Source organism: Odocoileus virginianus, unplaced genomic scaffold (assembly GCF_023699985.2).
Source record: "Odocoileus virginianus isolate 20LAN1187 ecotype Illinois unplaced genomic scaffold, Ovbor_1.2 Unplaced_Scaffold_1, whole genome shotgun sequence".
In the NCBI taxonomy this organism is placed as follows: Eukaryota; Metazoa; Chordata; class Mammalia; order Artiodactyla; family Cervidae; genus Odocoileus; species Odocoileus virginianus.
In genome coordinates, this window is record NW_027224263.1 from 3,216,640 (window position 1) to 3,232,566 (window position 15,927).

Consider the following 15,927-nt stretch of genomic DNA (forward strand, 5'->3'; position numbering starts at 1 on the left):
GCACACAGCCACTGCCCTCCAGGACCTTACAGTCTAGCAGGGAAGGTTGGCATTTAACACAGGATGGCAACCCACTCCAGTATTCTTGCTTGGAGAATTCCATGGACAGAGGAGCCTGGCAGGCTACAGTCCATGGGGTCGCAAAGAGTAGGACATGACTGAGGTGACTTAGCACGCACGCATGCACTGTCAAATGAGAAATGGTGACAGATGTGAAGGAAAAGAACGTTTTACATGTGTCACTTCCAAAACAGTGGTTGGTAGAGTCCCCTTCCCCAGTTTTCTAGTATGGAGGTGTGGATGATAGATTGGAGGCAAAGATGTAAACTGCAACCTTTATTCTTGCCAGCAGTTTTCTTCTTTCCTGCCAAAATTTTCATCTGACAAAATGTCCTGCTGAGAGTTGGGGTAATCTACCAGCCAGCTTTATATTTATACTTGGTTGACAGAGTGCTGGCAGTACGCTAGATCAGACTCTTTGTCAGACATTCTGAACTGCTTGCAGACAGGAACTATGCTTTGTATCTCTCTGTGTGCTCCAAACCCCAGCATGGACAAACTGATGCAGACTTTAGGTGGTGGGTCCTTTTATTACAGTCTCATTTTATACCTTAGCAGCACTTCAAGGTATGTATTCTCATTTCCATTTTTAAAGATGAGAAAACAGGTTTAATGAGGAGTCGCAGTTTACATCTTTGCCTCCAATCTATCATCCACACCTCCATATTAGAAAACTGGGGAAGGGGACTCTACCAACCACTGTTTTGGAAGTGACACATGTAAAACGTTCTTTTCCTTCACATCTGTCACCATTTCTCATTTGATAGTACATGCATGTGTGCTAAGTCACCTCAGTCATGTCCTACTCTGTGTGTGTGTGTGTGAGAGAGAGAGAGGGAGGGAGGGAGGGAGGGAGTTAGTTCGTATAAAGCTCTCTTCTTTAAAAATACTCCTGTCCACCCCCTCCCCTTTGCTGCTGCCAAAATCCATGACCATAGTCACATAGCTCCTCAGTGGCTGTGACCCTGATACAATTGGTTCCCTTCCTTCAGGGAACGGGATACCACCCAGCCCTTTCACAGATTGGCCTAGGCTCTGTTCCTTCCGAGTTGTCTGGATGAGTTCTAAGACAACCAGGCTATCTATTCTAAATGTTTCTGGGATTGAGGTCAAGGTAGCAGCGTTATCCTGCCCTAAATGAGTCAGAGGAAGAGGACTCCCATGGCTCCCCCAGTGGGTCATGTCTCTCTGTACTTACTGCCCTTCTTCCCTGCTCTTCCAGCTTGTGTCTTGGGCTGGGCTCTGGCCAGGGAACAGAGTCACCCTTGCATACGTATCCTGGGGGAGCATTTCTGTGTCTGACGTGGTGTTAGGCACTATGGGGAGTGGTGGCAGATGAAGATCCTCAAAAGACAAAGCGGGAGACAAAAGGTAAGATTGGCTACAAACAAAATCTTTGGAACCAGACAGTTCTGATTCAAGGCCTGACTTTTCCTTATTTAGTTGTGTGACCTTAGGCAAGTACTTAACCTTTCCTTAGCTCAGTTTGCTCATGTTTAAACAGAGGTGGGGTGGGGTGGGGTGGGGAACTGCACTTACCTCACAGGATTGCTATGAGGAAAACATGAATATGGGGCTTCCCAGGTGTATTAGTACTAAAGAATCCACCTGTCAATGCAGGAGATGTGAGTTCAATCCCTGGGTCTGGAAGATCCCCTGGAGGAGGAGATGGTAACCCACTCCAGTATTCTTGCCTGAAAAATCCCATGGACTGAGGAGCCTGGTGGGCTGCAGTCCGTGGGGTTGCAAGAATTGGACATGACTTGGGTGAATGAGCCTGGGCACGCTCACATACACACACGAATATAGTGTTAGGCATCTAGTGAAGCACTCAGTAAAGAATAGCTGCTGCCATTATTATTATTAATATCATTGTCATTGTCATCATCATCACTACTACTACTATTACTAATTACAACAGAAAGTAGTGATAAGTGTATAGTACCAGTATGTGCAAATGGCGTTCAGAAAAGGAATGATCAGTTGGGGTGGATGTTATTCAGGATCTCTCTGGAGGAGATAGAGGAAGTGGAATGAAATATGCCAGGAAGAGCAAATACGAAAGTGGGAGGCTGAATTAAACTGGAGTGGGGACAAAAACAAGGAACAAACCCAATGTCTGGCATACTTGGACTCCGCTACTAGCTCACTTGTCTTCACAGTCTATCTTTCCAGCCATTTTTGCCTCCCTCTAGGCATGCTTTATTACTGCTTGCTGTTGAGATGTGGTAGTCAGAGGGGGACTTGTTGCTGGCTGCTCTGGCTGGGATTTAGAAGATGTCTGTGCCATTGTGGCACAGTTGACCTGGGTCCTAAGTCTGCAGATTAGTAGGTTTAAAGCCTAATTTTTATCAGCTTGCCTAGGCATGTTGGTTTCACACTCCCCAACTTTATAAAAGACTGCTTGATTAACCACAAGGTAGATGAATGGATTGATGATGGGAGAGAGATCTGTATAGACACATAAAACTTGTGTCTATCAGCCTGGTCATACCTTTCCTGAGAGCAAGGTTCCTGAAGCCAAATTAAACAGGGGCTTATTTAATAACCTAAAATCAGAACCTAACAGAATTGAAGGGTCTTATGAGAGAGACCATGTAGGTACATCACACCTTTGTATTGACAAGAACATGGGTCCTTTTCTCTTTCCACTGCTGGAAAAAACATGAATGATGGTTTTTCTCTTGGATGTTTCTATTTTGTAATTCCATACAAACATCGTGTGTGCTAACACCATGTTATTCTCCTGAGTTCCTTTTTCATCTTCTTCATAAGATTTGGAAAGTATCCACTTCTTGCCATCAATATAGTTAGAGTGATTTCTTCTCATTGAGTGCTCTTTTTGACTTTGCTTCCAAAATTCTGGATGTTTCCAAGCGGGGCTGCCACAAATGGCTATGCACTGCACAACCCTAGGAGAGGGTGCCATTCACATAGACTATAATTGAATGGCGCCACTAGGGTTGTGCAGTGCACAACCTACACAACTCTACTCGGTGGCCCTGGCGTAATGTAACGTCCGCTTTCTTCATCTCCAGGAGGTTTTTGGGAGAAGTAGAGACTAGCAGTTTGGAACTATTCTCAGGAACTTAGTAAAGGGGTCTTGAAGCTGGGAACTGCTGCTTTAACTAGGAAAGGAAGAGAGAAGTGCACTTGTGGCTTCGAGAGGATTATCATCTGGCAGTGGGAACCATCATGTGGAAGGACAACTTACCTTCATTCTTACAGTAAATAAAGTTTTGAAGGCCTACTATGTATGGGTTGAAGGATGGGAAAAGATTTGCATAGGAGGGAGCATTTGAACAGGGTCTTGTATAAAACAATATAAATAATGTGTTAATAAATATAAATTGTGAGGAGAGAGTTCCAGGGAAAAGGACCAGCAAGGGGAAAGACAAACTGCATGGGGTATATGGATAGTGGTAAAAATTCAGTTTGGTAAAAATTCAGCCTCAGAAAGGCTCATGAAAAAGGATAATGAACAATAAAGCTGGTTGGTGGGTGGGGGAAGTCAAATGAGGATGGGGAAGGGGAGGGACTGGAATGCCTAATTAAGGAGTTTGGACTTTATTCAACAAGGAATAAGGAGCCATCTGAGGTTTGTTTTTTTTTTTAATAGTTTATCGAGATATACTTCATTACCATATAGTTCATCCACTTAAAGTGTTCAATCAGTGATTTTTAGTATATTCACAGGTATGTGTAGCCATTTCCACAGTCAATTTAGAACATTTTCATCAACTCAGAAAGAAGATCCATACCATTTAGCCATCACTCCCCTACCTATTCTTCTCCCATGTCTAAGCAATGACTGCTCTGCTTTCTGCTTCTATATACTTGCCTATTCTGGACATTTCAGAAATGGAGTCATATAATATATAGTCTACTTTGACTGGCTTCTGTCTGTATAATGTTTTTAAGGTTCATCCATGTCATAGCATGTGTAAGAACTTCATTCCTTTCTATGGCCAAACAATATTCCATTGTATAGGTATACCGCATTTTGTTTATCTGTTCGTTCATCCATTGATGAGTATTTGGGTAGTTTCCACCTTCTGGCTATTATGAGTAATGCTGCTATGAACATCCATGTATCTATGTATAAGTTTTTTTTCCCCAATTTATTTGGCTACACCAGGTCTTTGTTGTGGCATGTGGGATCTTAGTTCTCTGACCAGGAATTGAACCCAGGCCCCCTGCATTGGAAGTGCAGAGTCTTAGCCACTGGACCACCAGGGAAGTCCCCATGTATACATTTTTCTGTGAACATTTCTCTTGGATATATATATAGGAGTAGAGTTACTGGGTCCTGTGATAACTCTGTGTTTAACTTTTTGAGGAACTGCCAAAATGTTTTCCCATATTGGGGCACCATGTTCCGTCCTAACTTGCAGTGTATGAGGTTCCCAATTGCTCTGCATCATCATGAATACTTGGTGATTGTCTTTTTTATTTTAGCCTTTCTCATGTGTATGAAGTGGTCTCTCACTGTAGATTTGATTTCCATTTCCCTAATGACTAATGATACTGAATACCTTTTCATGTGCATATTGGCCATTCATGTGTCTTCTTTGGAAGAAATGTCTATTCAAATCCTTAGCTCACTTTTGAACTTGATAGTTTGTCTTTTTATTATTTGAGTTTTGAGAGCTACTTATGTATTCTGCATAATAGAGCCTTGTGAGAGACAAGATTTGCAAAAATTTTCTCCCATTCTTTGAGTTGTCTTTTTGCTTTCTTGATAGTATGCTTTGAAGCACAAAATATTTTAATTTTCATTAAGTCCAGTTTACCTATATTTTGTGGCTGTTGCTTTTGGTGTCACATCTAAGAATCCCTTGCCAAATTGGGATCATGAAGGTGTGCCATTTTAAGAGTTCTGTAGTTTTTGCTTTTTTATTTAGTCTTTGATTGATCTTGTGTTGATTCTGTAGATGACTGTGAGGTAGGAGTCCAAAGGTCATTCTTACACATGTGGAAATCCAGTTGTCCCAGGACCATTTGTTGAAGACACTTTTCTCATTGAATAGTCTTGGTCCCCTTGTTGAAAATCAGTTGGGAGGGTTTATTTTGGGATTTGTTTGAATTCTTTCCATTAGCCTATACATCTGTCTTTATGCCAGCATCACTGTGTCTTTATTACTGTTGCTTTATAGTAAGTTTTGAAATCAGGTAGTGTGGGTCTTCCTACTTATTCTTCTTTTCAAGATTGCTCTAGCCACTTGGGATACCTTGCAGTTCCCTGTGAACTTTAGTGTTAGCTTCTCAGATTGTATAAGGATGTCAGTTGAGATTTTGCTAGAGATTGTGTTGAATGTATCATCTGAAATTTGTGAGGTGTATAACATGATCAGTGCTGTGTTTTTTTTTTCTTTTTAGTTTATTTTTGGCTGCACTAAGTATTTACTGCAGCACACAGGCTCTTCCTTTCTCTAGCTGCGGCAAGAAGGGGCTAATTCTAGTTGTGGTGCACGGATTTCTCATTGAAGTGGCTTTTTTTGTTGCAGGAGGTTCTCTTGTTGTGGAACACAGGCTCTAGGGTGCTCAGGCTCAGTAGTTGTGTCACGTGGACTTAGGTGGCACATGGGCTTGATTGCCCCATGGCATGTGGGATCTTAATTCCTGACCAGGGATCAAACCTGTGTCCTTAACAGGTGGATTCTTAAGCACTAGACCACCAGGGAGGTCCCAGGGTTGTGTTTAAGAAGAGGAACCTGGCAATACTGTATGAACTGGAGCGAAGAAGGAGACACTGGAGGCCTTGAGATCAGATGGGAAAACTGTTGCAGTAGTTGAAGAAAATGAATAGGGACTGAACTAGGAAATGATAACAAGGATGGATTTGAGATATATTGAAAAGGTTAAAGTGTCAAGATGACAGGACTTGGGGAGTGACTACATATGGGGCCTGAGAAAAAGGGGCAGCATCAAAGAATAGCTCTGGGGTTTGAAGACAGGCTAATTGATTGGATAATAAATAGTACTTTTAAAAAAAAACACTTTGTATTTTATTTTTCTTAAAATTTTTATTGAAGTGTAGTTGATTTACAATGTTGTGTTAGTTTCTACTGTACAGCACAGTGATTCAGTTATGTATGTGTATATATATATATATATATATATATAGTTAGTAACCATGGTAAAATCTTTAAAACTGAGAAATTAGCATTGATACTTGAACTAAGCTATAGTCTTTATTCCTATTTCACCAGTTTTTCCCACAAACATCTTTTGTCTGTTCCAGGATGGAATCCAGGATCCCACATTGCATTTGGTTGTTAGGTCATCTTAATCTCCTCCATCCATGGCAATTCCTCAGTCTCCATCTTTTATTACCTTGTCAATATTGAAGAGTACTGGTCAGTTATTTTGTAAAGTATTCTTTATTTGGACTTACCTGATTTTGTTGTTGTTGATTAGATTTAAGTCATTGGGCAAAAATATCACAGAAGTGATGTCATCCCCTTCTTGGTACATCATATCCGGGGGACATGATGATATGTGTTATTATTGGTGATGTTAATTAATTTTGATCTCTTCTTGTCATATTTTTCCACCAAAAAGTTACTATTTTCCCTTTGTAATAAGTACTTTCCATGCAAAAATGATAATCTTGCATTACTCGTCAGCATCTACCAATGGTTCTTGCCTACACTTACTGCTGTACTGCTTACCTGATGTTAATTTTGTTTCCCTCATGCCTTCTGCGTTTATCATATCAGTTGGAATTCTACTATTGGAACACCTGTCCTTGTTCTTCCACGTTTTGAGGGAGCAGTTAGCAAGGGAAGAGGTTAGGAAAAGAAGATGACAAGTTCAGATTTAGGCATGAGATACCTGTGTGCCATCCAGATGGAAATATCTAGAAAGCATTTATTATCTGCTCAAACAATAGTTGAGTTTAAGATGTTGGAGGCAAGCACTGTTATTCTTTTGTATTTTAGAATGTAGAAACTGAGGTTCAGGGTGAAAACCTGAGTCATAGTGGGAAATAAACTGGCAAGGCAGCTGAGGGCCACATTGTTGAGAGCCCTGCTTACCCAACAAACAACTTCAGGCTTTGTTCAGTGACTCACCTATGCCAATTTAAAATTTGTCAGGAAGGAACAATTGATAATCCAATTCTAGCTCTCAGTCTATTATAGCATTTTGTGCAACCATAGGGAAACCATTTAATAGCCCAAATTAAATAAAATCTAAGTACCTAATGAGTTGTAGAGGCCATTGGACAAAAAAGAGGTGTTACCTGGAGTTATTGGAGAAGGCTTTGTGTGGGAACTAGAACTTGCTGTGGGCCTGGATGGAATTTGTAGTGAGTGGACAACAGAAAGGGCAACCAAGAAGGATGATACTATCAGTAGCTCATATTTATTTTATTGCTTACAACGTTCCAGGCACTGAACTAAGTGCTTCAAACATTTAATCCCCATATCCACTTTATGAGATAGTACTGATGTAATCCCTATTTGACAGATGAGGAAACTGTACCTTGAATGTTTCCGTATTCTCTCCTTGTAGGCAGCTGGACAAGGAAGCCAAATAACTGATATTAGCATTTTATACTACAAGCAAGTGAAGAACAAGTGAATAGAACAAGTGAAGTTAGATGAATTGGAAGTTTAACAGAAGCTCTTGCTGATGTAGCTCACAGTAGGGATGGACTTTCTTTTGCGATCAGAATAATTATAGCTACTATGTATTGAGGGCTAGCTATGTGCTAGACATTGTGCCAAGTGTTTTGCTTGCTTTATCTCATTTGATCCTCTCCAAAACCTCATGAGACATAGATGCTATTTTTATCCCTATTTTAGAGATAAAAATTCCTCCAGTCTCTCGTCCAGGGTTACAGTGCTGGTGAGTGGCCGAAATCTATCTTAACTCTAAAGCCCATAATATTCACCACTTAGCAATGCTCCCTAGCCCACTTCCATTCTTTTAATAGGAGTGGATTTGGCACTGGGACCAGAAAACTTGAGATTTGCAAGCTAAGATTCCCTGGTCCCTGGCTAGTACTTGGATGTGGAAACTGCCAAATATATATGCCTTTGTGATTTTCTTTATTCTGTACCTCAGTGTTTGGTCAACTCCATTCTTTCTTTGGGGATAATTCAAACAGGTTACAATCTGGTCTTTCAAGTCTAGGAACATTCTAGCTTTAAAGTGCGTCTGCTATGTTTTAAATCCATTATATGTTGATTTTGAAGCCCAAGAGTTTGTCAGTAGGTGCTCTAATTTCATTTCTGTCTAAATTCTTGAGAGAAGGCTCTTTGTCATAATTTCTCAGAAAGAAATAAGCAGAAAGAATTAATGGGAGGATAGAAGGAATCATGGGTTTCCCACATGGCTCTGTGGTAAAGAATCCACCTGCCAATGCAGGAGACATAGGAGACATGGGTTTGATCCCTGGGTCAAGAAGATCCCCTGGAGGAGGAAATGGCAACCCACTCCAGTATTCTTGCCTGGAAAATCCATGGACAGAGGAGCCTGGCGGGCTTTAGTTCATGAGGTCACAAAGAGTTGGACCTGACTGAGTGACTAAGCATGCACACAGGGGAAATGATGCTTTCTTTTGTTATTTGAAGGGTAAATAAGAAGTAGCCAAAAGAGGAAAGATGAGAAGGCCATTCTGGAAGAATGAGTAGGATTAACAATAATGCAATTTTTGATTTGGAGATTTAAAATTTTTAAATATTATGAAAACAATTGGTGACTCTTTTTTTAATCCCAGGATTGTAAATGACTTTCAAAGTATGACATCAGAAACAGAAACCATGAAGGAAATAAAAAAGTATATCTAATTACATAAAGATACAAAAACTTCCATACAAAACTGCCATAACCAGAGCTACGACAATGGCAACATGGGAAAAATATTTGCAATAAATGTCAAGTAGTCTGTATTAAATGGCATTAAAACATAAATAGCTTCTTATAACCCAATAAGAAAAAGAACATAGCAGTTGAAAAATAGTCAAGGCCACAAAAGAAGAAATACAGCTGGCCAAAAGCATGTTAAAAAGTAGTTTAATATTTCTGGTAATCTGAGGCATGCACATTAAAGCAGTGAAGTGTGTGTTGTAGGGGAGTAAAGTTAATTTTCACTCTACCCTTCTAAATTCGTGGCTTGAGATCCCCCTGTAATAAAAGACAGAATAACAAGAGGAAAACAAACAGACTTTTGTGTACCTCCTGTGTGCGTGGGAGAGACCCAGGAAAACTGAGTAACTCCCTGAAAAGGGCCCAAACCACCACCTTAAATACCGTCTCCAGCTAAAGACAAAAGGGTGGAGGGAGCCTGTTCCTGGAGGTGACCAGGAGAGGCACAGTAGACAAGGGTAAGATTGTATGCAGATTTAAGTTGCTGCCTTTTCTAGCCATAAGAGTTTTCTAGAAATTCAGAGTTATTCTTCTATTCCTTGTACAGAGAGGAGACGCCCTTACAAATGAAGATTTTCTTTATAAATGCAAATGTATCTTACGGAAAGAATCTCTTCTACTTGATTTTCAGGGCTTCTCCTGTATCTGCTGCTTTTTTAAAAAAAAACAAACATAAATAGTCTTTATGACAAAGAGACATATTTGACGGTGGCAAATTCTGCTCCCTTTTAGTGTTTTGCCTTTTAAAACTGATAATGACCTCTTGGCCGGGCTGTAGCAGAAACACATTTCTCATATGTTGTTGGCAGGAGTACAAATTCAAAGACATTTTCTGGAAGGCAGTTTAGAATTATAGGTTAAAAAGCCTTAAAATCCATATTCCCTTTGAAGACCTAGAAATTCTCATTCTAATGAGAGACCAAATACTAAATGTAGACTGCTACTAAATGTTATTTAGTCACTAAGTCGTGTCTGACTCTTCTGTGACCCCATGGGCTGTAGCCCACCAGGCTCCTCTGTCCATGGGATTTTCCAGGCAAGAATACTGGAGTGGGTTGCCAACTAAATGTAGACTGCTACTACAAAATGTAGACTAAATAATGAAGGACCTGAAAATTTAGATATAACTTACATGTGTGACAGGAAGAGATGGGTTGAGTAAATTGTTGCATATCCATATAGTTGAATAAAATGAAGCTATTAGAAAATGAGATTATAGAAGCCTGTTTATGGCATGGAATATGCTCAAGATAAAGTTTGGGACAGTGCCCGAAGCCAGCAGGCTGAAGAGATCAGCAGGGTGAGTAGAGAAAGCCTTGCCTGCCTTGCTAAGGAGCTTGAGCTTTTCCAGTAGTTACTGGCCAGCCATTAAAGGATTCTAAAGGAAAGATCAGAGGTGCATTTTAGAGCAATCCCCCTTACCAGCAGTGTGTCTGGAGGCAAGAAACCAGTGAAAATCATTTCATCAATCCAAGGAGAGAGAAGATGAGGCCCCAAGAGTATTAACATTAGTGAATAAAACCCAAGACAGACTTTGGGTAGCCCAAGGAATGGATCTTTGCTATGGTGGGTTATGTTTATAGGCATTCCTTTAAGAACCCCCAAGTAGATGGGTACCCTCCTAGGCGGTGGAGCCAAGAGAACTGGAGCTGGGCCTCGGAAGATTGTGTTGCAAGCCAAATGCCACTCTCCTGTCCCTCTCTCCCTGTCTTTCCCTTTGATTTAGTTTCCCCATCCTTTCACTGCTTAACCTGGCTAGCCCCTCAGTTAGGATGGTCTTGGTGACTGGCCATCCTTCCTGCCTACATTTCTCATAGTACTAACACTTCTTCCTATGAACAAAAATTATCTTCTTTCAGTGTTATGACCATGAAGGGTTAATGAATCTGATGTTGGGGTTGAGTAGAATTCGACAGGGAACAGGGTATTGATGCCAGTGAACTTGGGGCTAATATGACCACGAAACATGAACAGAAACAAGAAGAGGAAGTGGGACAAATGTTGCTGAGAGCTTGGGTGGAGAAGGTGGGAACCTGGAACCAGAGTGTCTCAGAGGTAGAGGATCAACTGGTACAGCTGCTGGTACCTAGATTATGTGCTTAGGAAAAAACTGAATTTTTGAGTTTCTGGGCAAGATAACAGAATCACTCTCTCCTGAAGAAGCTGAGAGAGTGTGGTTTTTGAATGGAACCTGCAGGTTTTTCCAGGGAAAACCAGCCCCAAAAGACTTCAGTTCTGTAAGGATTCAAGAATCGCCAGCACCCAGTAGATCGGAAAATGAAGCTGGTTGGATGTAATGTGAGCCTGTCTTTAGGGAATGTTGGACTCTGAAACCCTGAAACCCATCTGTGTAAATTTAATTTGCTGCCCAGGCAGGTCTCTGTTTTGAGATGTCTCAGCTTGTGAGGAGATTGGAGGAGCTGTGTTGTGGTACAGATGTGAGGACCCTGGGGTGACTCCATGTGTGCTGTGGGAGTTGAGGGACAGGGCGAGAGTCTAAAGAAGAGAAGCCCCCATGAGGCTAGGACCATGTCAGGTGTGAGGTGAAAAGTGTTGAGAGTTTATTACGGGACCTGGATTCTTGCCAGAAGCCTTGTCAGAACCTTCCCCTGGGTTTCTCTGTCTGTAAAATGGGATTTCATAATAAAGCCCTGCTTGCCTCCCAGACAGTGGATCAATGGAAGGGCATAGTAGCATTTCTCTGTTATGCTCCTTGCTCTTTTCTTCAGATGCCTATTGGAGCAGATGGCGGCAAGAAGACAAAGTGCCACGTCAGTGCTGGGATGTACTCAGATGCCTTCTCATCTTCCTGCCCTCCTTGTTTGCACTTCCAAGTGTCCTCTCTTCCCCCTGTATTTGCAGCTGAAAGGATAGTTTAGCTTTCCATCTGCTAGGCTAAAACACATGCCAACAAAATTTGGAGGCCATTGGCAGCCAACCAAAGAAGAGAGCCAGGGATATTTGGGCCAAGGCTGGGGGCCTTTGGGCCTCTGAATTAACATCTTATCTTCACTCTGATCCTTTGGTTGATGGTGATTATGGATGTGGCTCCACCATGACAAAGCAGAGAGTTTTAGTGTCATAAATCTAGGAAGTTGCCAGAGGGTTTGCCGGAAAAGAAATAGGATGGGGTCGGGGTCCTTGTTCAAACCTGCTTTTTTGATGTTCTCCATGTATCTGATTTTAAACGTTGCTTGGAAAAGATACCCTCTATCCTGGTGTTGGGGATAGATAGGCAAGATGAGGAAAGTCAGTGTGTTGGTTGGAAATAACATGACCACAGGCAAGTAACTGTTGGAAAACTCACTTAAGAGTCAAGACTAGATGGGCTGCCTCAAAAGAAATCAGAGCCATGATTAAGTTGGGACTGGAGGCTTGCTTTCTTCAGGAGGTTTCTGGGCTTCCCCATATAGGGACATCGGGGATCAGACCCAGCCAAATGGGGCAGTTACAGGGATTCCCCAAGAATCTGCTTATCTCCTCTTGGCTGTGTGTATAGAAAAGTCAGAGCGCGCGGGGGGGGGGGGGGGTGCGTTTTGCATTTTTACTTCTCTGTTTAAGTGTGTTGGAAGTATCTAGGGTATTGCAAAAGCTCAGGAAGATTGCTAGCATGACTCTTAGGTGACTCCAGAAGTATTCTTTCCAAGGTACTTGGGGGCCCCTGTCTGCTTTCTATATACTGTAGCTTCTGAGTGTAGCCTTTGATGGCCTGATGCTGGGTAACTGTGTACAGCCTCCAACTTGGTCCCTTGCCTAAGGTGAGTAACTTTGCTTCCGGGTCAGTGGTAAAGAATAACCAGCTTGGTTTCTTTATCTCCTGTACTGTTCTGATGGGTAGGGTGGGGAAGTGGGGTTAAGTTCATGTTTGGGTGATTGAAATTCCAAGTTGACAGTCCTTATCCCAAACCATGAAGGTCAGACGTATTTCAGAAGTCTTGAGTTTTTTTGGATTTTAGAAAGGCAATACTGAGTGTGTGGAGTGTTTTACAGACACTGCCAGTGGGATCTGGGACAGCACCCCGTAATCAAAGTACATTCTTCTTGTGGAAAACGTGTGAATACTCACCATAAATGGAATAAAGACAGTCTATAAAGAGCCTCAGCTCAGTTCAAGTCATGTCTGCTACCAAATTAGTTTTTTTTGTTTTTTAAATCAAACCCGACGTTCTATTTCTTTGAGCTTTTTGGATTTGGCGGATTGCAGATAAAGGATTGTGGACCTGTAATTTTCATTGGCTTTGCACTTTTAATCAAATTGATCCACAGGGGAAAGTAACATTCTCAATGGATTTTTTCCTGGTGGGTTCTCTGATGAGGTATTGTGTATGATGGACTCCCGGCTGTGTTCCTTTCAGGACCCTTTCTTCCCCATTCTTTCTCTTAGTCTTAGCTGCAGGAATTCAGGTATCTCTACTTAGAGTGATTTTCCTTAGAGTACCCTTTCCTTTTAAATGTAGATTCTGAGAGAACTGGAGAACAGAATATAAAGAAGATACCTGGGACAAAGCCAAGCCAGCCGATAATGTCTATTCATAAATTTTCACCACAAGAGAGGAGCACATAGCAATGATTTTGTAAATCTGCACCATTCAGTCACCGTAGGTGAAGTAACTCCATAAACATGAGTTTCATTCCTTGGTCAGTCTTTTGTCCTGCTGAATGTCTTTGATCAAACCTTGAGCACACCTGGCTGCTTAGAATAGTTGAATCTCCTAGGGCTTTTGTTAAAATGCACAGATTCCTGGAACCCCTGACTTAATGGAATCAGCATTCCTCATGGGGGGAGCCCAGGAATTTGCACATTGTACAACTGCTCTGCAGGGCTTTCTTTGTCCCCCCTTGAGCAAAGTCAAACAGTCAAACTGCCACTGCTGTGGGTTTCTGAAGGCTGTAATAACCCAAGCCTAGTTCAAACCAAGGAGCATGGAACTGATGGTCTCTTAGAAGGATCAGGTTCTTTTTGTTTGGTTTGAGCAGGGAGAATAGAAGAGGAACCACCTAGTCAGGCTTTGAAACAAACCAATCAAATGTGGGGGAGGAAAAATAATTTTCCCTCTACTCTTCTAGGTTCCTGGCTGAGACACACCCCCTCCTCCACAAGAAAAGATTAACAGGAGAAAAACAATGGAAGTTTAATAATATGTATACCTCCTGTATACATGGGGGAGACCCAGGAAAACGAACTCCCTGAAATGGCCCAAGCTACCACCTTAAATACCATCTCCAGCTAAAGATAAACATGTTGGGTGTTGGTTGAGGGGTAGGGGTGGAGGAGAAGGCCAGTTCCTGGAGGTGACCAGGAAGTAACAAGGTGACCAGCAGTAAACAAGGGTAAAGTTGTTACACAGGTTTAGGTCCTTCTCCCTTATTGAGAGAGTATAAAGATTTAGAGTTATCCTTTTCCTAGAGGGAGACACCTGAACAAATGGAGATTTTCCATATAAATGTAAATATATTGTACAGAAAGTTAACTTCTACACAGTTTTTAGAGCTTTTCCTATGTCTGTTGTTTCTTAAAAATAGTCAGCCTAAAATAATCCTTGTACCAAAGAAACAGACTTTGGGGTAGCAAATTCGGCTCCCCTTCAAAATCAAAGGGAAATTAAGAGCCTGGGGGTGGCAAAATCAATAGGATTGCCAGATAAAAAATACAAGCTGTTCAGTTAACTTTGAATTTTGATAATGAATAATGTTTTAGCACATGTATGTTCCATGGACTATCCAGGATATACTGATACTAAAACATTGTTCATTATTTATCTGAAATTCAAATTTAACTTGGCATCCTGTGATTTTATTTGTTGAATCTGGCAAAGTTAATTATTGATTAACGCACCTTCCCCCATGGGAGGCAAATCAGAGGGTATATGTGTGCTTATCCTATGCTCAGAATCCATTTTTACTTGTCCTGGGTTAAAAACTTCTTATCCTGGCTACTTGTATCATACTGAAGTTGAAGGACTGAAAAATTGAGTGTTCTAGAGGTTAAAAGGAAGTGAGGCTGAAATGACTTAAGGAAAAGCTCTCCCAATCTCCTACCCTCCAAACAGTTACTTCTTCCACTCTCCATCCATCTCTTTCCCCTTCCCCCCACCTTCCCCATTGCACACACAGCCAGGACAGGCACACGTAGATGCATGTACAAACACAAACATGTTTAGAAAACCACTTGCTTGTCTTTTAAAGTTTTTTATATATATTTTTTCTGTGTAAGTTTGGTTATTTTATTATTAGTGTCATTAGAATTACTATTATTAAAGTAACACTGTCTCACTGTGTCCAGCATTTCTCGTGATAACCATACTTAATTTTTTTTCCATTGCAGATCTTTCTCCTGGCCTGCCCTCCATGTCCAGGAGCCATTGTCATCTTCAAGTAAGGGCAAATTGTTTTTCTGTTGCTGTTGCTGAACTGCTTTGTCTGCTTGGTAAAAAAGGATGGTGAACACATTGTGAGCACATTGAACTTGCGATGCTGTGTGTCTGGGCTTCCCAAGAGACAAATGTCTTCAAGGGTCCAATGAAACAGGGAGATGTTATATATGGAGATTTGGCCTTTGTGCTTTTGGTAAGCTCTGGCAGATCCCTTTTAGCGATTCCTTGTGGTGGTGGTTTATGGCTATGACATGCTCCCTTGGAAGGTTGCCACCCTCCTAAAGTTTCTTTTGAGAGCCTGTTGGGGGCCAGGCAGCCCCCCTCTATTCACACATCTTTGTACTGTGATTCTCTTGTTCCACTGAGGATACTTTGAAGGCCTGTGTTCTTGTGTTTTTATCTTTTCTTGCTCTTGTTGTTGTTAAAGTGCAAATTAAAATGAGGAGAGAAAAATATCACCTTATTACAAGTCCTGACTTTCTTTAAAATAACAAGCATCCAAATCTATTAAAGGGTATTGCAGGCAAATTGTGTTTGTCTGAAGGCAAGTTGACTTAAATGAAATTCTCAAGAGTCCCAGAAGCCTCATGTGAACCAGGAGTTGTGACCATTTTGC

At 41.4% G+C, this 15,927-nt stretch overlaps 1 protein-coding gene and 1 non-coding gene across 18 annotated transcripts in view; one reads left to right on the plus strand and one right to left on the minus strand.

Annotated features, from left to right (window-relative positions):
• Positions 1-15,927, plus strand: part of TMEM164 (transmembrane protein 164) — a 222,642-nt gene that overhangs the window by 52,153 nt on the left and 154,562 nt on the right. For 8 of the 17 annotated variants that reach the window (XM_070462148.1, XM_070462152.1, XM_070462144.1 and 5 more), the window contains one exon: positions 15,263-15,312. The exons of 3 other annotated variants lie outside the window; for them this stretch is intronic. In XM_070462148.1, the coding sequence (XP_070318249.1) occupies positions 15,263-15,312 (50 nt within the window). Of the gene's footprint in view, positions 1-1,282; positions 1,432-12,505; positions 12,696-15,262; positions 15,314-15,927 lie in introns of those variants that run through there. 6 more of the 17 variants (XR_011485881.1, XM_070462150.1, XM_070462151.1 and 3 more) reach the window with 4 other exon arrangements.
• On the minus strand, positions 4,227-4,299 carry TRNAG-UCC (transfer RNA glycine (anticodon UCC)). Its single transcript has one exon. It is a non-coding gene; the product is annotated as a tRNA-Gly (tRNA).